The sequence below is a fragment of the Schistocerca gregaria genome, unplaced genomic scaffold, assembly GCF_023897955.1.
Source record: "Schistocerca gregaria isolate iqSchGreg1 unplaced genomic scaffold, iqSchGreg1.2 ptg000634l, whole genome shotgun sequence".
NCBI lineage: Eukaryota > Metazoa > Arthropoda > Insecta > Orthoptera > Acrididae > Schistocerca > Schistocerca gregaria.
This window is the reverse complement of record NW_026062020.1, coordinates 41,695-69,585: the sequence shown is the minus strand read 5'-3', so window position 1 is coordinate 69,585 and position 27,891 is coordinate 41,695. Positions and strand designations below refer to the sequence as shown.

Genomic DNA, 27,891 nt, shown 5'->3' with positions numbered 1-27,891 from the left:
TCGCTGAAGTTTGGCAACGAACCAGTGACAACCCCCTACCCACTAACTGGGGCATGCCACATCGGGGTATCACCTCTCCCCCTGCTACGAGAGTGTAGTGAGTTGGTGGGGGAGAACCAGCAACAACAATGCTATTTCATTTTGTATGCAGGATGTGAGATATGCAGGATACCCTCAGTCTTCAAAATAATGTAATAAGTCCTATTCCAAAGAAGGTAGGTGTTTTCATCTGTGAATATTACTATGTTGTCTGTTTAATAAGTTGTGATTATAAGAAACTGACATGAATTATTTATAGAAGAAGGGAAAGACTGTTGGAAGCTTATGTGTTAAGATCAGTTTGGGCTCCATAGAAATATAGGAACAAGAGGCAATATTACTATAACACCTAGAAGACTGAAGAAAGACAAATCTACTTCTATACCATTCGTAGATTCAGTGAAAGCTTTTGAGAATGTTGACCAGAATAAGAATATATTCTGAAATTATGATGATAGCAGGGATAAAATACAGTGAGCAAGTTTAAGAGAAAATGAAAAGGAGGTTATAGTTGAGAAAAGACTAAGACAAGGCTTTAGCTTATTCCCAAGTTGTTTGAGTTAGCAGTAAAGGAAACCAACGAGGAATTTCGAAAGGGAACTTGGTTCAGGGAGACAAAATAAGAATTTTGAGGTTTCTTATGACATTGTAATTCTCTGTGAGGCAGCAGAGGCACTTGGAAAAGCAATTGAATGGAATAGCTAATATCTTCTATAGAGGATCAAGACGAACATCAACAAAAGTAAAACAAAGGTAAAAGAATGTAACTGAATCAATATGGGCAATGCTTAGGGAATTAGATTAGAAAGTGAGGCGCATAAAACAGTAGACGAGTTTTGCTCTTTGGGTAAAAAAATAACTGACAATAACAGGAATAGAGAGGATGTAAAATGCAGACTTGCAGTAGCAAGAAAAAAATTTCTTTAAAAGGTAAATGTCTTTTAACACTGAATATATCTTGAAGATACTTGAGAGGACACTGTCTGAGGCATTAAGAAAATTTATAAGTCATCAGGCAGATAATGGAAGAAAGTGTGGGGGGTAAACATTGTTGAAGGGCACCAAGGCTGGTCTACAGTTGGCAGGTTCAAATGGATATAGGCTGCAGCAGATATGCAGAGATGAAGTACACTGCACAGGTTAGACTAGGATGGTGAGCTACATCAAACCAATCTTTGGACTGAAGATGACGACGACAATGTAGTGCCACCACTATTTTTTTGGGTGTTATTGTGGAAGCATATCTGTGAAGCATTTGCAGAAACCATAGGCAGTCAGTCAGCACAAGATGTTGGTATGCCAGTTAAAGTTAACAGGGACATTTATGCATTGCAAGACATTCAAGGCATCACACTACAATCCCACCAGAACAGCGGTAAGACGGAGTTGTTATGAGATGAGTCAAGCAGTTTCACTACTGACAGGCGGCAGATCTGCTGTCAGGAATGTGAATGGAAGTGATACATAGACACACAAAATGAGCCGCTATCACCTATAAATAACTAGCTTTTAGCAGAGACATACACAGCGCACCACCACCTTCTAACAAGGGAGGCTATACCAGGCATCATTGCATCATGGTTCAGGAAGCAGCCACCATGAGCCCAGTAAGCCACCACCTCTGTCTTTTAGCACCAAGCTCTCCTCCTTGGACTTTATGCTTCTCCACGGCTGGGCCTCTTCCAGGTCCATGCCAGCAACAGCTCGACATCTTCCCAGGGGGCAGTGGGTCATGATGGGGGCAGTACATAATTCAACCATTCTATGCTGGCATGGGTGCTGTGGGATCTCATACTGCCACTTGTAGTGGCAGGATTTCCTCACTGCAAGACTGACATCCTCTGCAAGTGTTCCAGTCACCTTCCGCACTGGTGAGGCTACATGGAAGCAACCACACCACTTCTGACTGTGTTGCATGGTGCTAGCTGGCCAGTGGTGTGAGCCTTTTTGGTTTACAGCTCATGGCCAACCAGCTGGATGCCAGCTGAAACCATGCAGCAATTGCCTATTGTGCCATGTGCTGACAGGGGCATGGCTAATAACTAAAAATGGAGCATCGTCCCAATACACATGACAACTTCCTATGTGGATGGGGGAATCTGTTAGTTTGTGGTGCTTGCTATGTACCAGATTTAAGGTACCAGTTTTAAGGTACCATATTTCGGTGTATGGCATTTTATACTCTGGAAAGGGGCAAGTACTGAAGACCCTTTACTAAATTTTGGGGATTTGCTTTCAAAGAAGGTAACAATAATGTGTGTGTTCCTTGGATTTAAGATTAAGCTGTTCAGAAGAAACTTGGTATCACGCCACATTATCATTTTATTTTTCAATTGGATTTTCTTTAATATCATATCTGTTGTTTTTTTCCTTACTGATTTAGGAAATATGATTGGCATGCCTTCAATATTTTGTCTGTTAGTTGAGTCTGCATCAGGTTAATTTCAGCATTGACTGTTCTGTTTCTTTCATAAGTGCATGGCTACCATTTTCTTAGACCTAAATTTACCTTTTTATTATGCTATTAATGCATTGATTTACAGAAGTCATTACTAAATTTTCTTGGAGAAAAGAAATACTATCATATATTGAAGGACTTCTGGTCAACTATAGTCTCTTTGTAAATTTTACTTTCACATTGCCTCTTTACTCATGAACATCTTGTATGTAATTTTTGGTCAAGTGTTCTCTTAAATTGGGGAATAAATAAGCTATGGCTGGTTTTTTTAGAGACCATCTTTCTCTTAGAATCTGCGTTTGTTTACGTGTGAATTACATGTCAAAATTTGTCAAGGAGCTATGATTTCGGAATGAAATTTTCATGCTGTAGTGGAGTGGGCAGTGGTGTGAAACTTCCTGGCGGCAGATTAAAACTGTGTGCCAGACCAAGACTCAAACTTGGGACCTTTGCCTTCCACGGGCAAGTCCTATGAGCTGTCCAAGCATGACTCACAAACCGTCCTCACAGCTTTACTTCCGCCAATACCTTATCTCCTACCTTCCAAACTACACAGAAGCTCTCCTGTGAAATGTGCAAGACTAGCACTTGTGAAAAGAAGGCTATTGTAAAGGCATGATGTAGCCAAAGCCTGGGTGATGTTTCCCGAATGAAATTTTCACTCTGAAGTAGAGTGTACGCCAATGTGAGCCAGGAAGTTTCATATCAGCATCTCAACCCACACTCCACTGCAGAGTGAGAATTTCAAACATTGCCCATGTTGCAGATAAGCCATGTCTTGGCAATAGCCTTTCTCCCAGGAATGCTAGTTTCACTGGAGAGCTTCAGTAAAGTTTGGAAGTACTGGTGAAAGTAAAGCTGTGAGAGCAGCTCGTGAGTTATGGTAGAGCACTTGCTCACAAAAGGCAAAGCTCCAGAGTTCAAATCTTGGTCTGACACACAGTTTTGATCTGCCAGGAAGTTTCACATATAATTTCCATGGTCTCACAAAATCAAGATATTTTTATGTATCAGTTCAGGTATATTCCATTAATCAGCACTGAATATTTAGTCTTTGTTTTTTCTAATTTTGATATAAACTATCACTCCACTAATTTTATCGCAATATCACATTTTAGGTAACCAGTGGCCTATTTCTAAACATGCTTCATTGTTGTCATCAAAGTCTATTACTATTGCATATAATGACAGCAGTTCATATATATATATTCCTTCAGTGATTTGTCGTACAATTAAGGTCATGATTCTCTAACCCAGTTGAGACGATACATTGAAAGGCCAGAGTAAGATTGGCTTAGTCAAGGGTAGTACGGGGGCCAAAATCTTGTACTTAACAAAATTTTTGATGAAGCTATAAATTATTATTTTGTATTCATTGATTGGCATCTATCTAATGATACAAAGACAGAATGTTTCTATCAGTCTGCCCAAAAATGTTCCCCTAATATATGTTTTTAGTCCGTCTGTGTAATGTAAAGTATTTCGCCAGTCAAAATGAAGGTAAAAAGAGCTAAAGTAGAATTACAAGCAGCCTGTATGTTATTTAGAGAAATTGTTATTGCACAGTGGTCTTGCTAGTTGATGAAGGGTGTTTCCAAGTGCAGTCTCGTGCTTAAGTACTCTACAGAGTCAGTTCAAAAATACACAAGCATGAAGAACTCTCCACTGTCAATGTTCCAGCTGTGGTAATTTTACTTTCAAATATTATTCTGTGAGGTGGTTGTGTGGTTTTAATATTGTGCAAATAGCAATGATGTTCACATTATAAGAATGTAATCAGATTTGGGGGGGATACAGCCTGAGCCTAAGTGCAGGATATGAAAAGTAAGTCATAAAGTTGACCTCAGATGCTACATTATTCCTTTTTCTCCACATTGATTTTGAAAAGTTCAATAGAATGATCTATGAACTGGAAATTTTAAGGAATGCTGCATTGGAAGCACTTCAAGATGTTTTAAGTTTACCCTCTTGAAAACATGTGTTTATGAAATTTGATACTCATAAGGATATGAAGGTGGACAGAAGCAGTCAGATAGCTGAATTGCTTCAGTCCCAAAATAGTGTGAAGCATCCCCTGAAAAGTTCACTCGCAAAATATTTATCCAATCTGCATTGTCATATATGTAGATAACAGCTGTAAATTGTCTTGATCCCAGCCTGGTTGGAACTGATAATGATTTAAGCCAGAAACAGTGGGATAAACACATCTCAGTACTAGTAGGAAGGAAATTAATTTATGGTGCCATAGCTGATACTTTAATGCAAGATTTCTGTAAATTTGTAACTGCTTATTAATAGTTCATACATTGAGAAGCCACACTAAAATGGTTTGTTCATTTCTGGAGAGACATTCTAGATCAAAAATGTTCAGAGCTAAAAGTCTTTCCTATTTATTCCACAGTTTTGCAAATGTAGTGTGCGGTCTCTCTGTAAACATAGTGTGTTTCTCCAAAAATACGAAATAGAAAACTGTCATTGCTCATCACTTTTTTGTGGTGTCACATCTGCTTTTAGTTTTCTCTGTGGAAATGATACTTGCAATAAAAAATTTTCAACTCCTTGCAATAAGTTTGGCACATTTTTTCATGATGGAATGTTATTTATCTGACAATAAAAAATCTTCAGCATAGTGTAGATTTTGTTTTCAGCGCAAGCTGAGCTAAGCGTAGTCACTGTTCGTTTTTTTTTTTTTTTTTTCCCAGGCATGGCATGGGGTGGGGTGGGGTGGGGTGGGGTGGTATCTAGTTTGTTTCTAGTGTGTTCAAGAAAGTGTGTTCTTCTGCTTCTTCTGAAGTCCAATATTCGTGCTGGAATGCAACATATAAGGATTTCTTATTCTTTGTTTGTAAATTCTTGGTATCTCAAGTCTGGATAACACTTTTGCAAGTTTTACACTACTTATCATTCACACATGACATAATCAAATAAGCAAACCACAAAATAATAATCAGCTTCTGAGAATCTAGAATTGTGTGGAACTGAGTAACAAGTGACCATTCTCGAGAAAGCCACCCATCATATACTCCTGAGTCACCATCTCATTGCTTCATCCTACCATATTAATGTAATCAGGCAAGGATAGAATTGGTGGTGGAAGTAGAGATAGGTTTTCTGAGACTGTGCATGCTGTTGTTATATGCTGAGAAATCGCATCACTAGGAAATTGTTGCGTTTTGCAAAGACTTACAGATAATAGCATAGACTTATATTTATGCTTGTAAAGAGGCAAAAACACCATGCATTGTTTTATTACACTGTTGTTGAGTGATCTCTCTAACCAGTCACAACAACCAAATTTCTGAGATTATCAACCTACAGAGATGTACCATTAAACAATATCCAGTAACAAAAACTGTAATTGTCTAACCCCCCTTTAAGAAATTCCCCCTATTAAACAATATTTCCTTCTGTCCCACAACAAACAGCCATAAGAACAATGTTCTTGAATTTTTTTTTCATGAATCACACTTTAGCCAAAAGATTACTTTTATGCAATAAATATTAAACAATTTACAAATTAAAGCTATTTTTTGCAAACTTCCTAAAATCTCTTTAAGGTTTTTTTATGTTCAGACAGGTTAACACTAAACTTGAATAGAATGATCTATCAATGGACTCGATAGAGTCATACAATCACATTTAGCAGCTACCGCATCATCAGGATGTGTAATACGCACATTTGTTACATCTGTATATCGTCCATGCTTCTGAATTTGGGGATCAGTTTGTATAACATGCATGACATCTTGAGTAAGCGTTCCAAATTTGTCAAAATTTTTTATCTGTGCAAGCATCTTAATATGGAAAGATAAGTCTGAGTGAAAGTGGTGATAAATGATTTTTTTACATGGTTGGAAGGTAAAAGGATATATAAAATATCCACCCAACTTTGTGTGTAGTGACAGTCGTATGATGTGAAGACACAGACATTATCTTGAAATGTAATCATGTGAACACAACACACTGTGTTAATGGTTTTCATTATAAAGTGGTTGGCAAAACGTGCAGCTAGAAACAATGGCTTGGTTTTGGCATATTTGTCACTTGCTATGCATTTGGGGAAATAATTATAATTTAAGTATGTTTTCATTAAATTATGATGAACTGTGTGCAATTCTTGCTGTGTGTGAACTGCAGAATCATTCTGGGAAGTTCACTTTATTGAAAAAAGGCCCTTCATGATTACTTCTTAGTCCACAGTAGTATAATATAACATTTTTTTGACTTCCCAACATTTGTAAGAAATGAAGTGTTGTTACTGCAAATTTAAACAAGTTTCTACATTGTAATGATGCAATGGCTCACACAGTAACCACAACATTTAACTCGTTGTTGTGTAATAAAAATGCTTTAGACAATAGTAAATATTTCCCAAAATGTTTTGCGCATAACACAAATTGAGCAAAAACCATGCCTTGATGAGCCACTTGGGTCAAACTGATCGCTGTGCTGTCCTCTGCCACGGGGTCATTGGATACAGTATGGAGAGGCCTGTGGTCAGTACACCACTCTCCAGGTCATTGTCAAGCTTCTTGACATTGGAACTTCTACTAGTCAGTTGAGTAGCTCCTCAGTTAGCATCAGGAGGCTGAGGCACCCCATACCAGTCCTCCCACTAAGGAAGAATCCCTATAAGTACTGGGAATTGAACCCAGATCCCCAACATGACAATCAGCTGCACTGACTGCTCAACTCTGGAGGCAGACTATTATTCAACACAAGTGGACTGTTATTCACAATGTTGCAGTCATCATGTTAAAATGTTCAGCTCTACATCTTTACAAAGAAATACAATTTGACACCATCTTCTTTGTGCGGTATATTAAAAAGCCTTTCTAAGTACAGAAGGTGAAGGTTTGTCTGCACTAAAAATAAAAAGTGTTCACGCATCATCATTCAGAGATTATATCCAAGTAAAATGGTTCTATGAAATAAGAACTGTAGACTGGCGAGAATGCATTGCGAGAGAAGGCAAGAGAAATTGTGCTGCAAATTGGAACTGAAGATTGAGTGCATCAAATTTCTGACTTGATCAATTCCAAAAACATGATAAATTTAAGTGGAGGAAATGAGGCTAATGTTTTGTGAATGGTAATGTTATGTTTTTCCCCCTACCATAACATACAAGTCACCTGCACCTCTGGACCTGGGCATAATTCGATCTGTTAAAGCAAAATAAAAAACGGCTGTTGTGCAGTGTGAATTTAGTGCCTTGAGAGAAAGACAGTAATGAAGATGAATATTTTGTGGCGATTAAACTGTTACTCTGCAGGCAGCATTTATATATTTTGCAAATTCTGTCTTTGGTACCACATCATCTCCAGCTGAAGCCATTTTCCATAAGGGGGAAAGGAAAATCATTGCAGTTGTTTTTGCAAGTGAGACATTTCAGTACTGTTTCTCATTACAGCAGCTTGACCTTCATACCCTAGATGGATGTAAGTTAGATTTCCGATTCTCTTGTGAAGGATCATGTTAAAATAAATTGTTGCAGCAGTGGAGACAGCGAGGAAGATGATAGAAAGATGGATTTACCTGCAAGAAGTTTTTCTGTAGCTGTGCAAGGACTTGACACCATAAGGAGTTATTCTTCATCAGTTCAGTCATTTCATGCAGTATAAACCAGCTGGAGTGAAAGTATCTGTCAGTACATTATATTTGAAGAAGGAAGCAAAGTGGTTTTACGTGTACTGTAACTTAAGCAAAAACCCAACAGGTTCATCCGAAGTAGCACATAATGTATGAATACTTATATCATTGAAAACATTGAAATTACTGTGTGTCATCTCTTTGGTGTAAGGAAGAAAACTGATATTTAAAGGGAAAAAAACCCGTAGTCCCCAGAGGTTTGTTAAAAAGGGTTTTACTGTAATCTAATTGTCGAGGCAAAAGATACCAGATTAATATTCCACAAAAGAGGTCGCTTATAAACAGTTCCAGTGAATTTAGGTGTCATTAATCAATGTAAGATTGTTACAACAATCTTAAAAATAAATAAATGAAAGAGGGAAAACCTGTCCAGAAATGCACAAGTTCAGTGCTGCAATGTGCTGAAGTTTTGAGAACAACATCAAAGCTTATTCAGTTTGTGTTTGGTATCCTAGTTAGTTTTCCAACCAATTAGCCATCATTGTAAAGTGGATGCATATCACTATTGAATACTTAGTATGTTGAACAGGACAAAAACTGGTAGTTTTTAAAGATATGGTAAAAGTTCAGTGTTCCGCAATTTCTTAAGAAACCGGATGAGAGTGTCATACTGTGCAGTAATTACAAAATGGGTTCAAAATTTTGACCTCCAGCTTGGTTGCAGAGTATACATCAGCAGCGAGAAGTCTGACTCACATGGTGAAATAAGTGTGGCTGTGCGTTCAATATTTCAGTTGCGGTACAGATTTGTGTGATGAGGTCCTGCATTGTTGGTACAGGATTAGTATACACTACCATTTTCATAATACTGAAAGAGAATAGTCGAGGTGTTGCCATGAGACATGTCTCTCTTTACCAATTCACAGATTTGAGTGTATGGCACCTATATGGTACCATGCATTTGAATCAAAATGGCTGGCACTCCATCATTTTGCAACCACATTAATTGATGAAAATGTAGTGACACCTCAGTGAATAGGATCAGTACAACATCTCAGAGGAAATGAGGTAGATTTGTCCTAGTAATATGGGAGACATTAGATATGACCCAGTTATCTGATCACAAGTTATCCCAGCCCATAGATTCACAAGTAACCTTTGTTAGTTATTTCTAACCATCTGTACATGTGAATTTTCAAGTGTCCAAATATGTTTGCTGTACAGACTCACAAAGCTGTCTTTAGTGAATGTGCATTAATTGGTAAATATCACCAAAGTGGGAAAATATGGCAGATGTGTGTAGCACTGTAAAGGCTATTGCACAAATTGTATCAGTCACAGGGTCTTCTCCACTACTGTTGCCTGGACTTTCTACAGTTGGTATTGATAACTCTTGCTCACAGGCAACTCTCCACATTATCATGTGATGCACCAATGTCCTGCAACTTGGGGAGTGCTGGTGGGCATCTTATCTTCAGTTTTCTCAACATCCTATTTAAAGACAACCTCTCAGATCAAGGGTGGAAGACTGCATTTGTATTAAAACCTAATAATGGACCAAAGTAGAGATTAACTTATGGAGTGTTTAGGTCTACCGCATATCCCGTAAATTCCTCAGTGATACTCAATACTACTGTTCCTAAAGAAACACGTTTTTGGAGTATGCAGTATAATTTTGGAAAATCTGTTGTCAGAAAACTGTTTGGTCCCTCATAATCTTGCTGTAAAGATCAAATGATACAAATTATTTGTATCAGGAAACCTTTCCACATACAGTTGTGCAACAGTTCTGCCATTGGCATCAGTTTCACCATTTGCAAGCAGCACATCGGTGATTTAGTTACTGGTTTATTGTTGTGTGTTGGCATGTTGAATAGTAGGATTTGTGTCATGTAGATGCCATTGCTGTTGTGCATGTGTAAAATAAGTATGCTTGCGCTGCATTGAGGAAGGACATTTATTTTTAATTATGGCCTTATGGAGATCACGTTGTTGACCATTCATTGTTCAGGCTTATTTGAAAAACAACTTATCTCCTCTCACATTTCAGTGACTCTTTCATCACCATTTTGAGTTGAAGCAACATGGAAATATCCCAGATCAATGGACGATTGTACAGTGGGTGCAACAGTTCAGAACTCTCGTTCAACGAAAGGAAGTCCATGGCAATGAAGGACACAATGGACTGCGGCTTAGTTGGAGGAAGCACATCAAGCATTCAACCGAAATCCTCACTGTTCTGCTACCAGACAAGCCTTGGCACTAACAGTGTCAGATTGTTTTTTGTGTAGCATCATCTGTGATAACCTGCACTTTCACTTCCAGGTTGTACAGAAACTAAACAAACAAGATAAAGTTGCCTGACAAACCTTCTCCTTGTGCTTCCTGGAAATTTCAGCAGCCAACCAGCAGATGTGAAACCAAATACTGATGTTGGATGAGTCCCGTTTTCATGTAGACAGTGGCCTTTATAAACTGAGGTAATCCTCATGTGACTGCTTTGTGAACGTTTGACTGTGTTGTGTTACATGGCTTTTTTTGGCATCATCAGTCCTTTTTTAAAGGATTTCCTCCTCCCAAGGCTGAATGACAACATACAGTTCCAGCAGGATGTGGCAACAGCTAATACGGCCCACTGGTCTATGAATGTCTTGCAGCTTCATTTTCCTCATTGATACATTTCTAGAACTGGAGACACTCATTGGCCAGCATCATTGCCAGATCTGACTGCCTCTTACTACTCCTGGGGACATTCGAAGAGTCAGGGGTGTGCTACATGTCTTCATATCGAGGCTGAACTGAAGGAAAGTATACAAACAGCTGTTGAGGAGATCTCATTGAACGTACTGAATCACATGACAGAAGCTTTCATTCACCACCTGCAGGATTGCATGGAACTTGATAATGACTAATCTGTATTTTGTGATATACAAAACCAAGTAAGGATGTACGTGATATGTAATGACACACATTTTTCTTTATTTTCAGTGTGTTTCATGTCAGTTTGTTTTGAAGTTATGTCATTTTTATACTCCACTATTTATTGTGCTGGAAACTACTACAAACCTTTTATGGTGTTGACATGGAAGTCTGAGTAATTTGTTAATGACCATCCTTTCTTTGTTCGACCATAGATGCATTTTCACTGAATTCATTTCTTTGGAAATGGTGAAGGCTTAACACCCCCATTAATTGTCCCAAACTCTACTAGATTAACCATGTTATTACATTTAGTATACTATTTTGACTGCGTCTTTAATTAGACTAACTCGAGATGGTTGAAACAAGTTGGTTTTGTTTTTCTTCACACCCTACTGCTTATGTAGGTATTAGCAGCAGTAGAATTTTCTGGCTGATCATGTCTTGTGTTATATCACTGTTCATTTAATCTGTCTTCAAACATCTGACATATGAGCTGAGTACACAATTTTCTACACCACCATGAAGTCTCAAACTTTTTGATCCTTGGGTGAAGATTATTCTTTATAGAATCTAGTAATGTTTATACTTTTACTGTGGGACAAAATATTTATTTAATCTAGTGTGCCTTGAAAAGCATGCCAATTTAGAAAAATTAACTGCAAATGAACACATACAGAATTGTATGGATAACTACCAACTGCAGTTATGCATCTTAATGCAGCGGTGTACAAACACTTATTAATAGACCTTGAGCTATGTCAGCTAGTCAGTAGAACTAAGCCACCTTCACTTCATGTTTGTCCAGAATGGGTAGTCCAATAAGTAGACTCCATGTTCATCCTGACTCACACCACAATCTGAATACCCATGAGTCATGTTTAATATGGCAATGATGAAATGCTGGTAAAAGTGCTTTTACAATATTGTCACGAGAGAGGGCGTAGGTGAGAGCGTGAAAAATAGAGAAGATACGAAAGGAATCATGAAGCAAGAGGCAAGGAATTCTTGTAACAGGTCTACACAAGTGTGGGTAGGACAGAATGTAGAATTTATGTTAAAGAATGATTTCCATGTGTCTAGTAATTTTGACCAACTGGGCATCAGGCACTAAACTTCCTTAGTACAGTTAAAATTTTTCCAAAGCATTATGTAGAGTTTCTGTTTAATTACAGTATTTGTTGTCTGCATATCCATGGCCAAAACCTATAAATATTTCCTATGTCTAAAAGGTTGAGCAGAATTTAACATGCAGTAAACATCTGGAGAGCGATCATATGCTCTACACAATTTTTTATTTGATTGTTTTGATCACAAAGTTTTTCATTCAAGATTGGTTTTGGCTATGCAACAGCTCTACCACTGTGCTGCAGTGCAACATGTCAAACATTTAAAACATAATACGAGATGGATTCTGAAGATGGCTGTTGCATAGCCGAAATTGCTGATATTTTACAAAAAACTTTGCCATCAAGACAAATAAAAAATTAATTAGAACGTTGTACTGGCAACTTATCTATGAAAAGGAAAGTGATGCAAATTTCACCTGTATTTATAACATATTTTCTTTGTGTACGTGAGCCTCTTCTATATTCTTTCATAGTAAAAGCAGTTTCCTGTGCTTTCCATAAAGATTTTGTTGGCCATACAGTTTCTTTGAATTTATTTGATGTAAATGAAGATTATCATCAAACTTCCATTTGTATTCATTTTTATGATGTATTTTAATGGCATGGAATTTTTTCAGGATAATAAATTCAGATGCATTCATTAAGGTTTGTAGCATTTTAATCATTTGGTGGCTTACAGATGTGCTAAATAAGTTTGGCTTTGAAAAAAGACCTGACAACCAACTAGTATAACTCAGTTTGTATGTACAATGAATAGATAGTGTATCCCATGTGGATAATATGGAACCAATACAAGATTAAATGATGTTATATAAACCTTTAGCTTATTTTTTGTCTGTCCAATACATACTAGTGTGTTAATGAGGCTTTTGCGTTGTTGCAGTGATGGTGGTTCTGTCGATATGAGCCCATCGTCTCCCACAGAAGTTGATGACTTACTACTTCTACTTGACACAAGTGATAGTGAAGATGAAGACTGGTGGAACGGACGTTATGAAATGGAATGTGATAGTAAAGTGAAGGTTACTGAACATTTTTTTTTAAATATCTAGATATGTTATTATGCCTGTGTATGAAACCATCAAGTGAGATAGCACAGTGGTTAATACATTGGGCCACATCCAGAAAGTTTTATATTTTAGAATAATAATTTTCACTCAAGACTGTGGCAATCAGTTGAGGGGGAAGGTGTTTGTAACATCAGACATGCAGGTTGATATTGAATTCAGGGTGTATGAGATCCGGGAAAAACCCAGGAATTGTTTACAATTCTGGGAGTTTTTCATTGTTTTAGTTTTCAGTTAAATTTTTGTGATTGAGAGGTGAGAACCAATACTCTAACAAAGAATATTACTGTACCCCGCTACTGCAGCAACGAAACATGAACGAACGAGGGGGGGGGGGGGGAGGGGGAGAGGAGGAGGAGGAGGAGGAGGAGGAGGACGACGACCAAACTTAAGTTGCATAGGAAATGCACCGTATACAACAACAAAGCACAGTGCTCATACAAGCGTCTGCCAACAGCAAAGTGTGTCAAAGGCTTTAGGAAGACTGTGCAATGCTTCATAACAACAAATTGCCTCCAATGAGTGTGACATAACAACTGTTTAAATTAGATTCCTTTGAGCAGTTGGGCGCGGGCTCTTGTGCATGCGTAGTTGAGTCGCGTATGAGTAGTACCTTCTCCTGCTTCTTGTTACAGAAGTGTGGCTTGGCGCCACTACCTAATATTGCCCCAGTTTGGAAATATAGTAAATCCGAGCCTGATGCACAGAGCAGTCTGAGTTATGGTGGGGAGGTGGGTCATCTCCACGTGACCTGTGTTTTAAGTTCAGGGATTTTGTTGTTTCCTCTTCGTTTATTGCTCTCACGTTAAATGATAAAACGGATTTTTTTGACCGGGAGGTATCAAATTAGTTAAAACACATTCCCATAATTACAGATGGCTAAAATATGCCATTAGTTTCAGATTTTATGTCCACCTTTCTGACAGTCAAGCATTAATCGCCTTGCAGAACAATGGAGTTATCTTTGTTGGTTTGCTAAAGACATTTGGCTTTTATTAATCGTTTCTGCTGAGGCAGTCAGTTTATTTGAAACGAACCGTTTAGTTTCACACTGTTGGCTGGTTTCAACTGTTAGCTGATTTCAAGTGCACATATGACATTATGCCATAATAAAGAACCAAACATGAGAGAATACAATACTGGTACTCCTAGAAAATTTACATCCGAATCTCGACATATGAATGTGCACTTTAAGCCGAATTATGCATTTTAGTATGGTTCACGAAATTCCGATGCTATTGAAGTATCCTTTGATGTCTTGTTTCTTTTATGATCTAATGTAAGATCTTTTAATGTTTTACATGTACGAATATATGGCCTTCCTGCATCATCGTGTGGTGATGATTGTTATCTGGCGCTCTCTTGCCATTGCTGAAACGAACCTATTTGTAACAGGTAGCGGGAAAATATTGCCAATGGTGGTTTGAAAATCGTTACACACATTAAAAGCAAATTTCCTTTTACGCAAGATGAACTATGTGCGAGAATGTACGATGAATTTGGTAAATAACAAAGCATTTGACTCTCATTTAAAAATCAACTCTTTGAGGACAGCCATTTAGAAGAATTTCGAGCTCAGGTCACACATTTACGTCGTTACTAAAAATTTTACTGGCACATTTGTGTGATACACTTTAAGATGCATCACGCGCAGGAAAGATCAACATTATAAGTGGAAGCTTAGCTTCTCTTCCACCTTATTAATCTTGGAGACCAGTATTATACACTCCTGGAAATTGAAATAAGAACACCGTGAATTCATTGTCCCAGGAAGGGGAAACTTTATTGACACATTCCTGGGGTCAGATACATCACATGATCATATTGACAGAACCACAGGCACATAGACACAGGCAACAGAGCATGCATAACGTCGGTACTAGTACAGTGTATATCCACCTTTCGCAGCAATGCAGGCTGCTATTCTCCCATGGAGACGATCGTAGAGATGCTGGATGTAGTCCTGTGGAACGGCTTGCCATGCCATTTCCACCTGGCACCTCAGTTGGACCAGCGTTCTTGCTGGACGTGCAGACCGCGTGAGATCTTGCTGGCCAGGGTAGTTGACTTATACCTTCTAGAGCACGTTGGGTGGCACGGGATATATGCGGACGTGCATTGTCCTGTTGGAACAGCAAGTTCCCTTGCCGGTCTAGGAATGGTAGAACGATGGGTTCGATGACGGTTTGGATGTACCGTGCACTATTCAGTGTCCCCTCGACGATCACCAGAGGTGTACGGCCAGTGTAGGAGATCGCTCCCCACACCATGATGCCGGGTGTTGGCCCTGTGTGCCTCGGTCGTATGCAGTCCAAATTGTGGCGCTCACCTGCACGGCGCCAAACACGCATACGACCATCATTGGCACCAAGGCAGAAGCGACTCTCATCGCTGAAGACGACACGTCTCCATTCGTCCCTCCATTCACGCCTGTCGCGACACCAGTGGAGGCGGGCTGCACGATGTTGGGGCGTGAGCGGAAGACGGCCTAATGGTGTGCGGGACCGTAGCCCAGCTTCATGGAGACGGTTGCGAATGGTCCTCGCCGATACCCCAGGAGCAACAGTGTCCCTAATTTGCGGGAAGTGGCGGTGCGGTCCCCTACGGCACGGCGTAGGATCCTACGGTCTTGGCGTGCATCCGTGCGTCACTCCGGTCCGGTCCCAGGTCGACGGGCACGTGCACCTTCCGCCGACCACTGGCGACAACATCGATGTACTGTGGAGACCTCACGCCCCACGTGTTGAGCAATTCGGCGGTACGTCCACCCGGCCTCCCGCATGCCCACTATACGCCCTCGCTCAAAGTCCGTCAACTGCACATACGGTTCACGTCCACGCTGTCGCGGCATGCTACCAGTGTTAAAGACTGCGATGGAGCTCTGTATGCCACGGCAAACTGGCTGACACTGACGGCGGCGGTGCACAAATGCTGCGCAGCTAGCGCCATTCGACGGCCAACACCGCGGTTCCTGGTGTGTCCGCTGTGCCGTGCGTGTGATCATTGCTTGTACAGCCCTCTCGCAGTGTCCGGAGCAAGTATGGTGGGTCTGACACACTGGTGTCAATGTGTTCTTTTTTTTTTTCCATTTCCAGGAGTGTATGTGAATGCTATGTATATTAATTTAAACCATTAACATTTCTTATTTGTGCTTTCACACTACTTACGAGTGATTTTGCTATTGGCTGACTACATCACATGTCCTATGCTGTCATCAGCTGTGGAGATCACGTGACATGAGTGATGAATAGGCTTACAAATGCGCATCACAAACTCGATTTCAATGCTTCGGAAAGTAACATGTATTTGGTGGAATTCAAATTTATACCTTCGTAATACGAAAATATGCAGCGTGTTTCAAAACATGTAACCCCCCCCCCCCCTCCCCTTCGTGTTTTGTTTTCTAAAGTCATAGGAAATTCTATGTCTGTACATAAAACCGTAAACATTCAAAGGATTGACAAGTTTTACAGTGTCAAGGAATAGTATACGGTCACTTAACATGGAGAAAGTGTATTTTTAACTGGGAAAAATCCGGGAAATTTTTGTTCCTTGTCCATGTAGACACCCTGTGAATTGAAGCATCTGCTAAGGCAGCTTGTGTACTGCATCTTCTACCTACAGACAACTTTATTTAATGACTATTCTGAAATGATAAAAGTCACTCATTATAAACACACTTTTTTAAAGTCAGTTTCTTTCATGTTGTTTGTCCAAAGAACGTTTCAATTATGTCATCTGAAATAGATCAAGACTACATCCAGTATCCAACTCTTGTGGGTGGTCACCCATAAAGAAATTATACTTTGCCATGCACTATTAATAGTGACCATACAATATCACTCAGCCATCTTCAAACTGCTCAGAACTCACGATTCTTCATAATTAATTCTATAAAGTTATTACCCGTCAATATTCAATCTGTGTCACACCTTTCATATGTCTTAGCATCACTTCCAAAATCTATATTTGTCAGAAACAATCTTTTATGTGCACTTCTGGAACACAGCCTGACTCTCACCCTGTACCAGTGGCCACTAACTTCATTGTCTCAAACCACACACAGTCTACTTGAGATCTCTGACCATTGGCACAAAACTTTAACATCCAGAAACCTCTAGCATGTCAGTGATCTCACAACCACCAGACGCTAATATCGGTCTTTACTAAGGGTGTCGATAATTGTACTGTTATAAGGTGTGTGACTCCAATACCTGTTCAACCAGTTAGGCTTTGTTAATTTCCTTAATCAAACTAGGCAAATAATGGGATGGTTCCTTTAAAAGGATACAATACATCATCTTCCCCATTGTACTCAGGATAATGACCTTTTCATCAGTGGAGTTATAACACTTTGAGTACCACATATATCTGTGCCATGAGCATCAAAGGAAAATTCAAAGGCCATTGTCTTGTGCTGTGGACGAGAGAGATCGATTTTTTTTATAGCTTTCAGACATCTCTGTTGTCTTTAGCTTTGGAAGTTATTACAGTCTTGTGAAGTAGTAAGTTTCATTTCGTCACTTATTATTATGGTCATGTGAAAAAATGTTTTTAGTCAGCACGCATTTGCTGCCTTTGTGATTGCAGTTTTGATATATCTTGTGTCATTGATGACTGATCCTTTTGTTCTCCAAGAAGCAATGATGCACCAAGAACTGATGAAATGCAAAATGGAGTTTCAAGTAGTGATACATTTTATGAATTACAAGTTCATTTAGAAACCTGTATCTAAGATAAACCAACATTTTCTGGCAGTGTAAATGAGTTTATATATATATATATATATATATATATATATATATATATATATATTTTTTTTTTACAAGTGATGCTGTGTAATGGTGAAACACTGAGCTGAGCATAACAGTTGGAATTTTTTCGAGGAGTTATTTACAGTTAGTATATTTTCCAAAATATGACTAGAATCTGATTATCATTTGGTGTTTTATGTGAAGTAATATGCAGTTTTCAAATATGTGTTTAAGTTGGTAAATATCTTCTTTTTGTGTTGTAAAGTTATGTAGGTTGGCTGTTCAGCCTCACTGTTCTCTTACATTTGTAGCCTTGTCACATCATCCTTCCACCATTCAAGACTTTCATTGATACATGCATGACAAGCATAGTGCTCCAAGCCATTGCAATAACCCTTCTTTTCTGTACTGCAGTTCCTGCCTAATGGTATTCCATGGCCCACTCTTAAGCTTTGCTGCTTTTTTTTTCTGACAACTTGGTTCTCATCTGGCTCTTCTCTTGGCTTATTCTGTTGACCCTTTACACAACATTCTACCTTTCTTAGCTTCTTCACAACATAGTATGTGGGTATATACTTGAGTACAATCATCATGATGTCCATTTCTGGGAAGACTGTCTACCAGATGCATAACCTAAAAGTGACCAGTCTGTTCTAGGAAGGGTCAGCACCCCATGGAGGTGACAAAGATTAAGATGTAACATTCTGTTGATGATGTTATATATGGAACAGAAGAAGAAGAAGGGAGAAGGAAATTGGCTGTGCTCTTTTCAAGGAACCGTGACTTTTTTTTTTTTCCTTTTTTAAATGGGGGGGGGGGGGGGGGCGGCGCAACTCTAAACAAAACTAAGTTAGGATTGCTGGGTGAGTATGTTGTCATTATTCCTCTTGTATGTTAGTTCAGTGTATTCACAAGTGCTGGCTGCTGTGATCGAGCAGTTCTAGGTGCTTCAATCCGGAATCGCACTACTGCTACTGCTGCTTCTCATGTAACTTGGTAAGAGAACGGGCATGAGTGTGATGAGAAGTAGTAATTAGAAATAAAATGCAAACAAAATGCCTCCGAGGGTTTTCCTTCGTTGCATTCCACTTTGTTTATGTTATTTTACCCTATATCATATGCACACCTTGTGATCCTATGGGAATATTCTCAGTAAGGCTCTGTTCATACCTTATGTGAAGGTGGGTCAGTCAGTAAAAACTGGAAATGACATTTTATTCACAAAGCAATTTGAATAAGATACATATCACCATAGTGTTCTCTGTCTATCATTTTGCTGCATAAGGATATGCCTTATAGAAATGTAAGTGTCAAGTATACAGAGACAGAACACTGTTTTTGTTGAATACATTTCTGTTGGATAGTGTTAAGTAATTAACTCCAATGACCAGTGCAGGGCATTCCACAGCACCCAAAGAATAACCTAACAACCTTGATCCTCTCATGTGATTTCCAGGCTTACCTGGCATACTTGCTGTTTAAAATGTATTGATTGAGCTGCTTGTTATCAATGGCCATGGGAGATGGGGAATGAAATGAGACCGGCTCTCCCATACTGAAGCATGTGCCAAGAATTGCTGCATTTGCAGGCTATCATACAACATAGTGAATGGACTACCATAGGAAAGGTTTAAGATTCTTGCTAGATTTATTCAGTGGTATTTCCTTTTAGTGGTGACAGTATTGTTGATTGCGATCAGCAGTTCTGTATAGCATCTGTAGAACCCATTTGTTTATATGTACTGTGACAGTACTTCATGATCTATCCTGGCTAGAATAAAAATGTGAATAAATAAAAGCATGAAAATAGATAATAAATTGAAACACTAAAAAGTGATTTGTTGTAGAAAAACCTCTTCAAAGTCAGTTGTTTCATTGTACAAGGTGCACAAGTATGAAATGCAGTTTTTTTTTCATAAAAAAAAAAACATGTTAAACTCAGAGGAATAATAAAAAATCATTTATTCATATTATGCTCCATCACTTGTTATGCATTTTCCCCATCTTTTGGGCAGTTTGTGAATACCACACCAGTAAAAATTTCCTGCTTTTGCTGCGAACCATTCATCAAGCCATTTTTTCACATATTCGTACAAGCCAAAGTGCTGCTCAGCAAATGCATGACCCATCAATGCAAACAAGTAGTAATCAGGAGCCAAGTCTGGTGAGTAAGCCACATGGGCTGGAACTTGCCATATGTGAAGGAGCACTGTCATGAAGGAAAATGACAGGGTGTTGCCTCTTTCGGTATTGTGACCTTTTTTCAAGCAGCGGACAGTTCCCATCAGTCGTTGTTGTTGGTAACATGTAGTATGAACCATTTCCCTAGATTTTAAGAGCTCATAATAAACCGTACCCCTCTGGTTCCACCAGACACAGAGCATCATCTGTTTGCCAAAGCGATTGATCTTGCGCTCGATGTAATTGGGGGGCCTGGGTCTACCCATGATTCTTTGTGCATGGCATTCTCAAAATAAATCCACAATTCACCCCCTGTAACTGTAAAATGCAAAAATGACTTCCTTTTGTACCGAGCGAGCAAAATCTCAGGTGTTTTTGCTCTTTTCTGTTTGCCTGTTGTTCAACTCATGTGGTATGCACCTACCGGTCTTCTGAATTTTTTCCCCTCTTTTCACCAATTGGAAGCAGCTTTTTTGACTAACACCCAATTGCTTGGTGAGTTGTTTTTGTGTTTGCAAATCATCATCTTTCAGCAATGCTTCCAATTCCACATTGTCATATTTTTTTGGCAGTTTTTCCATGTTCCCTCTCTGCAACATCAAAGTCACCACTTTTGAAATACCGAAACCATTGTTCACACGTATCTTGCGAGTGAGCATGTTCACCATAAGCTTCATGAAGTAATTGGTATGATTCAGCAGCAGTTTTCTTCAAGTGAAAACAAAAAAATTAATGCTGTCTATGAATGCTCTTTGTTCGGTATAGATTTCGACATATTGAACTCAATAACAGAACACTATGCACACACGTTTCCAATTTATCACTGTACGTCTGACGGTTGTTGTTGACACAACAAAATGGTGCTGTGTCAAATTTAACTGCAGTGGTGCGACATCTGTTGTCTGAAATACACATTTCATACTTGTACACCTGGCACACTAACTCATTTTTTGTAGTCAATTTTTCCCCATAACACATAGTGGCAACATTTGTTAAGTGTATTTCATGTTTCGTATTTCACCATTTGACCCCACTCATCTCACAAAGTATTTCACCACTTTAGTTATACTGCCTGAGTTAGTCTTATTGTTTATCGACTTGCCCTACTTCTTTACCTTTTTCCAATTCTTACTCTAGTTCGGGGGGGGGGGGGGGGGGGGGGTTAGTACTGCAAACTTCTGTTACAGTGAACAAAGAATGCTCTACCTGCAAATACACAGCCACGCTTAGACTCAATGACATCTGCTTATGTAGTACAATCTCTTATGGAACTGGTGAAAATGTCAGAACAGCATACATTACTCGATATTCTACAATCATATGTATCATAAAATTTACATTTTTGTCTATTACAATTATTTGATTTTTGAACCATACCTGTATTAACTCTTAGAATATTTCAAGAGGTCCATAATTTTTTGTATCTTTTTATGACTCTACAAGAAGTAATCGTAGTTGTACAAAATGGCTCTAACAGTTACCTCATTGCTTAAGTGTCATAATGGAGGACAGGAAAGTGCATTTTCCCATATGCTGTCATTTAAGGTAGCATCATGAGTGATTCACAGTAGAGCATGATGTTGATACTACCCAATGCTAACAATAATATAAGTAGATAGATTCTAAAGCAAGACAGCGAAATCACTGTCACAAAATTCATTACTCTGTTAAATTCTTCATTTGTGTGGCAATATTTTCCGCAGTTGCTTTACAATTCCTGAGGTATTTTCATGCCATCATCACAACTACAACTGGTGGGGGAAAAAACCATGCATTTTCTTGTAGCTGTAACGATGCCATCGTCAGTTATGATTACAGAGGGCATGTGGATCACTGAGACTGGACAGTTGATCAGTGGAAACATTTCCCCTGGTCGGATGAAACATTTCTTTTTACATCAGATAGATGGTTTGTGTCTGGATACACCATCATCCAGATGGATGGCTGCTAAAAACATGCACTACAACACAGATCCAGCAGGATAATTGTTCCTCTATCTAGGCGAGAATCACGTCACAGTGTTCTGAGGAGCATGCTAGGGAACTCACATTGATGTCTTGGCCACCAGTCTTGCGTCATCTGAACCTGGTGGTACATATCCGGGGCTATTGGGCCCCAGCTCTACACCCACACACCACAAGCCCCTAATTTATGGGTATTGCATGACCTGTGCAAAGACATCTGGTGCTGCTTACCTCTGGAAACCTACTAAGAACTTCTTGAATCAGTGCCATGCAGAATTACTGCTGCATTGAACTCCATAGGTGGACCAATATGCTTTTAATCAGGTGGTCATAATGTTTTGGCTCATAAGTGTTTATAAAATTTTTGTATTACTTCATCAGTTAACAGAAATATGCTTTTGGCAGCTGAGGATTTTTAATTAAAAAAAATAACCAGTGCATGTATTACCACTAGGAATTTGTTACCCACACAGAATTATTTATATTTTTTTAATTGCCAGCTCCTGCTTCCCCCTCCCTCCTACCCTCGTATTCCACCCCCTGCCATTCCCAACAGATTATATTTCAAACTCTTCAGTATTGCTAACTGTGAAAAGTCATTTATACATTGCAGACTCTTTAGTACCAATAACTGTGAAAAGTCATCTTTGGCTAAATTATGTTACTTTTCTGCTTTAAATGCATGAACCCCACCCCTAAAAGAAGCCATAAAAGAAGAGCTCATTCTACTGCATGAGGATAACACATGTTGCAGTTCTGTATCTCAACAATAGTGTTCTACAATGCAAACAACTGTGCTTTTAAAGACCAAAGGTCAGCTTCAAATTATTGTACTTTGTTTTTTGGTGGTTGGTTGTTTTGATGAAGAATTAATTCATGCCCAGGCTTGATGCCAAAACAGCTCAACAAAGTGCACATAGGCACTCCTAGTCAATGCTGCCTTGTCCAGGTCACCACTTGTGCCCAAATGTTTTGCTGACATCCTCACTATTCCTACCTTGTCCTCTTTTGTGAAATCCTTATATGAAGGTCCACTGCCTTCTACCACTTGATCAACACTTCATTTGAAGTAATGCTGATGACATGGTACTCTGTCCCTACAATTTCCTGAAAGCAAGGATATTTATCTCAACTCTGTTTACGACCCATCAACAGTACTTTCTTCTTTCCACAATTCTAGTTTCAGATATCACAGCTGGAGTCTGCTGTATATTTCCTAATACTTCTCCAGCTCCTGCTACCACCCTGGGCTCCTCTCTAGTGAACACATACAGCAGATGTAATGTAAAATTCTCACAGTGTCTCCTTTCACCTGGCCTTTCTACCAGCTGCCAGTGCCTACCCAACCTCCTCCAACCATCCTTGAGTGTCAGTGTGTTTCATTGCTTTCTCCAATTCTGTCTGAAAGACATAAATGTTCTTTTACTTTTCCTTAATTGGATTTTGCCTATTGTATGCACATGCTTTCCAATTTCACCAGTTCCAGGAGTGAGGAATGGTGATTCACAATGATTTCTCCATTGCGCTCCAACAGTGAAAGTGTTCCTTACATACAGTTTATTCTGATGCTGCACAGAGAAGGGAGGGATTACAGTTTACCATAAATTTAACAACAATGTCATTAGGGAAGGAGAGCACAAGAATAGTGTAGGAAATAGACCATGTCTTGATGAGTCCAAAGGAGAATGATTGTAAGAGCCCTTTAAATTGGTCACTCCCCAAGACATTTCATAGCGTTTACTTATTACTGTGTCCACTGTTAGGAAAGTTACTGTGAAACAGACTTTCAAGAGTAGTATTAAGCTCTTTTTTTTTTATTATTTGTTTGGCAAAATAAATCAACTGATGGGGACCATCAAACTTCAAAATGTACTGCACAAATCAATTATCAGACACCCTTGTCAGTTACTGTAGAGGACTATCATTACAGCTCAGGTACAGCGATTGGTGACACGACAATCTGTCATCAGGTGGTTTACTTGATTTACATGGCCGTGTTTGGTCAGTAGCTCAACAGTTGCATATCTATTTGTCCATGTACATGTCTGCTTGCTTTGGCATGATGGGTTTTTATAGCACCATTTTGCCATGCAGGATATACTTTAACCACAGTGGAATGTGAATAGTTCACAAAGACAGCTGTTTTGAAAATGATAGAGAGAGAGAGAGAGAGAGAGAGAGAGAGAGAGAGAGAGAGAGAGAGAGATTATGATAGTTGTAAGTAGTTTATATCAATTTAAAAAAGAAATTCTGATCTCAAAATACTCAGTTTAGGATCCTGTACTATCTCTAAAACTTCACCCTAGTGGTTTGGTATGCCCTTAACTTGTCGCGTCCCAAGCGTGGGTTTTGCGAGGGATTGAGCGACACGGTTCGTAAACGGGAATTAGCCGGTTGACCTAATTGAGAGGGAGACTTTTGATCTGGCTAAGATGTTAAATTCCCTGGTGTGAAGGTACAAGGCTAGGATGTTGGTAGAAGTAAACTCGTATGGACGTTATAAAAGTTCTAATTTATTCATAAAGAATACAGATCACCCTAACTGCGTAGTGATTGTACCTACAGAATAGCCAAGCCCATTACAGAGACGGTGACTGGCTTCCACCGTTCTGGCTGCCTGATAGAACTTTCCAGCACTTTGCTGCCCACACTAGCACCCTACGTCAGAGTCCCGCAGTCGCTGCCTAAACGCTCATCGGCGACTATCTCCAACTGTCTGCCTGCAGCCCGCCCTCAGCCCAAGTCGGCTGCTACTCATGCTGACTACCGTCGCTGCCTAAACCCGAGAGAGAGAGAGACCCCCGGAGCGGCGTGCCTCCGAGTTTTGTTAGCTCTTCCCCTTCGACCCCGCCAGCGCTTGGCATGACGTAGCGTCGAGTGCAACTTTTCCTTATTAGGGATTGTTTTAGTATTAACTTCAGTACTTTTCTTCAGAAGCTGGGTGGAGGGGTAGAGGGGCCTCTCCCTATATGGTCACGCACTGCGTCCTGAGCCCTTCATTGGCTCCTCATGACGTAGTGCGGTCCCCACCTAGGGCCCTCTTTCTTTCTCTCTCCGCTCCCAGACTTCTCCCTCTAGCCAAGAGTGTTGATACTATAAGTTATTGCTTATTAAGGGACCTGCCCAGAGCGCCCTTTTTATCTTAATAGCTGAGTCTGCTTCCTTGCTTATCACGCGCAGCTGCCTGGCCGCTTGGACCGCCGCCTCGGCTATCTGGCTGCGTCGTTATCTTTTGTGACACCTCTGACACGCCTGGCGTCCCCTGTTAACTATCTCCCCGTATGATTTCTGGTGTATCGTCTGAGAACAACTGCATTTAGACTTGGCTTTTCTGCGGTTACAACAAACTGTTGGGTATTACATAAAAAAAAAAAACACGAAAGGAAATAAATTATGCATGAGGCAGAAATATCAAATAGAGCCTTATGCATGCTGCATGTGAAGGCTGCCTGTGGGCCAAGGCTTGGCCTGTCTCGGCTTTGCTTAATCCTCCTCCAAAGTATCCGCTGCATTGTGACATTTTTCGGTCGGCACAACTCTCTTGAATTCAGCAGAATTGTGGTGCAAGTGCTGTTTACCCTTCACTCTTTGTTCTGCGTATGAAGGACATTCACAGGCCCAGTGGCTGTGCGGATGATAAGAAGCAGTGCAGCAATCTATCGTCACAAGCCTTTAAAACTGAATGGGAATGTCTGAAGAGAGAGACAAGAATTCTCAGATTATGTAGTTGCTTTATCAACAGATACTGCAAATTTGCTGCGAAACAACCTTACAATACCATAAAGAAACGAACTAAAGCTTTATTTGGCAGCAAAAGAGCAAAAAATTACAATGATTGACACGAGATTCATTGTTCTGTTCATGAAGAACACTATGCTAAATTTGCAGGTAGGGAGCACATAAAAAAATTGGTGGTATGAATAGTAAAATGTCTCTTACATTATTCCACTTGCAGTTCCAACAGATTTTGTGGAACTGAATGGAGAGTACATGGAGTTTAAGTATTACTGCAGAGTATGTTGGTTGAGTAAAGCAACATGCCTGTAATGATTCTTCAATTTAAAACCCACAAACGCTGAACTTATGAAGGAGAAAAGGAGTGCAATAATAAAAATTAGAGTATCTGGAATGGATTACAGACCTTGCATTTGAAGTGGACTTGATTGCACAATGCCCACAGTAAGATATTGCTAGGTTGGAAACAACTTATTTCTGACCTGATGATGAGGTATTAAAAAATAAAATGACATTGTAGAAGAGACAAATTCTGACAAACATATTCCAGTTCTCTAAGCGGACTGGTGTTAAAGAAAATATGAGGTTTGAAAAGTTCATTGTGGCCAAGAAAGAATTACAAGGATAATTTTCTAAACATTGTGAGGACATTGCCAATCTTACATCTGTTTGCGAGCTGTGTTTGAGACACTTTGCCATTTCAGCTGAAAATGCCCCCTTGCGTGTGAAATCTAACTAATTGATGTGCAGTGTTATTCCTGTTTTGAAGACAAATCCTTTTATGTTAAAACTGTCTATGATGTGTACATTGTTTTCCTCAAGTAGTCTCCATAATGAGGTTGCTAAAGTGCTACAATATTTTAATCAACATGTGTGTGTGAAAGACCTTTTTTATTACAGAACTAAGACTGTGTGTGTGTGTGTGTGTGTGTGTGTGTGTGTGTGTGTGTGTGTGTGTGTGTGTGTGTGTGTGTGTGTGTGTAGGATAAGTACTGTGGTACTCGTTTGATGGCACAGCTCGCAAGCCAAATTCCCAGCCACTCCTTAAATAGAGTGATATCATTAAGTGATGAATAACGTAGGTTTCCAGAGCAGGAAGGAGACACGATACAAACAAATTTGTTGTTTATTTTCAAGTGTGTTTATGTTGAAAATAAAGTTTTTCCTTCTCTGTTACTAAAAATATGTTTTTGTGTGTTATACCATTTTTAATGAACGCTGTCTTTATCAACATGTTTGCAGTGAAACCAATCCATTTTAATCAATAAGGTCGAGAGCCGTTAATGGTCAAGTAATGACAAACGTGTTAGGCCCAAATTATAGTGCTCAGTTGTAAATGATACATTGCCTTGATAATTTGTGGGCTTCTAAATACATTGTTAGAGTTAATTTAATGATTAAAAATGAATGTTAAAGAAATTATTTGTGTTCACTGACATTCTAATTGGACCTTTTCTCTCTTAGGTCTTCTTCACACGCAATGGCAAAACAATTGGCATTAGGCAAGTCAGAATTCCTAAAGGAGGATTTTTCCCTACAGTTGGTATGCTGAGTGTTGACGAGAAGGTACGAGTTGACCTAAGGCCTCTAACTGGCTGATTTTGGTGCCTACTAATGGAAAAATGTAATTCTGGAATAAATAAAAATGTTACTGGCTGCAGAATTTATTAAGAACTCCATGAATGATCATGTGTTTATATTTGCAGTTATAGTGTGAAATACTCTTTCCAGTGTGGCTGAATGCCATTGTGTTATAAGACGGGCTAATTGTATATGTATTTTCCTGCCTTTACATATATTTTATAACTATCTTCCAGATGGAGACAAATAAATACATTTTACTAAAACACTTCAATTATAATTTTGTTTCCTTCTTCACTTTCTGTTGTGATCTTTCTGTTAAGATAGTTGCAAAGCAAATAATCTTAATAGCAAACCACTGCACACTATCCAGTATCTAATATAACTGAAAAACAGAACATTCACTGCAAGGTTTGTTGACAGTATTTTAGTCTTATAATCAGATTTTTCACATGAAAAACTCTTCAGGTGAGT

At 39.2% G+C, this 27,891-nt stretch overlaps 1 protein-coding gene across 3 annotated transcripts in view; it reads left to right on the top strand.

Moving 5' to 3' along the window:
- LOC126317526 (SPRY domain-containing protein 3-like) overlaps positions 1–27,691 on the top strand; it is a 183,825-nt gene extending 156,134 nt beyond the window's left edge. For all 3 annotated transcript variants that reach the window (XM_049993198.1, XM_049993200.1, XM_049993199.1), the window contains exons 6-7: positions 13,019–13,157; positions 27,301–27,691. In XM_049993198.1, coding sequence (XP_049849155.1) covers positions 13,019–13,157; positions 27,301–27,435 — 274 coding nt within the window. In that variant the 3' untranslated portion in view covers positions 27,436–27,691. The remainder of the gene's footprint in view (positions 1–13,018; positions 13,158–27,300) is intronic.
- The last annotated feature ends 200 nt before the right edge of the window (positions 27,692–27,891 follow it).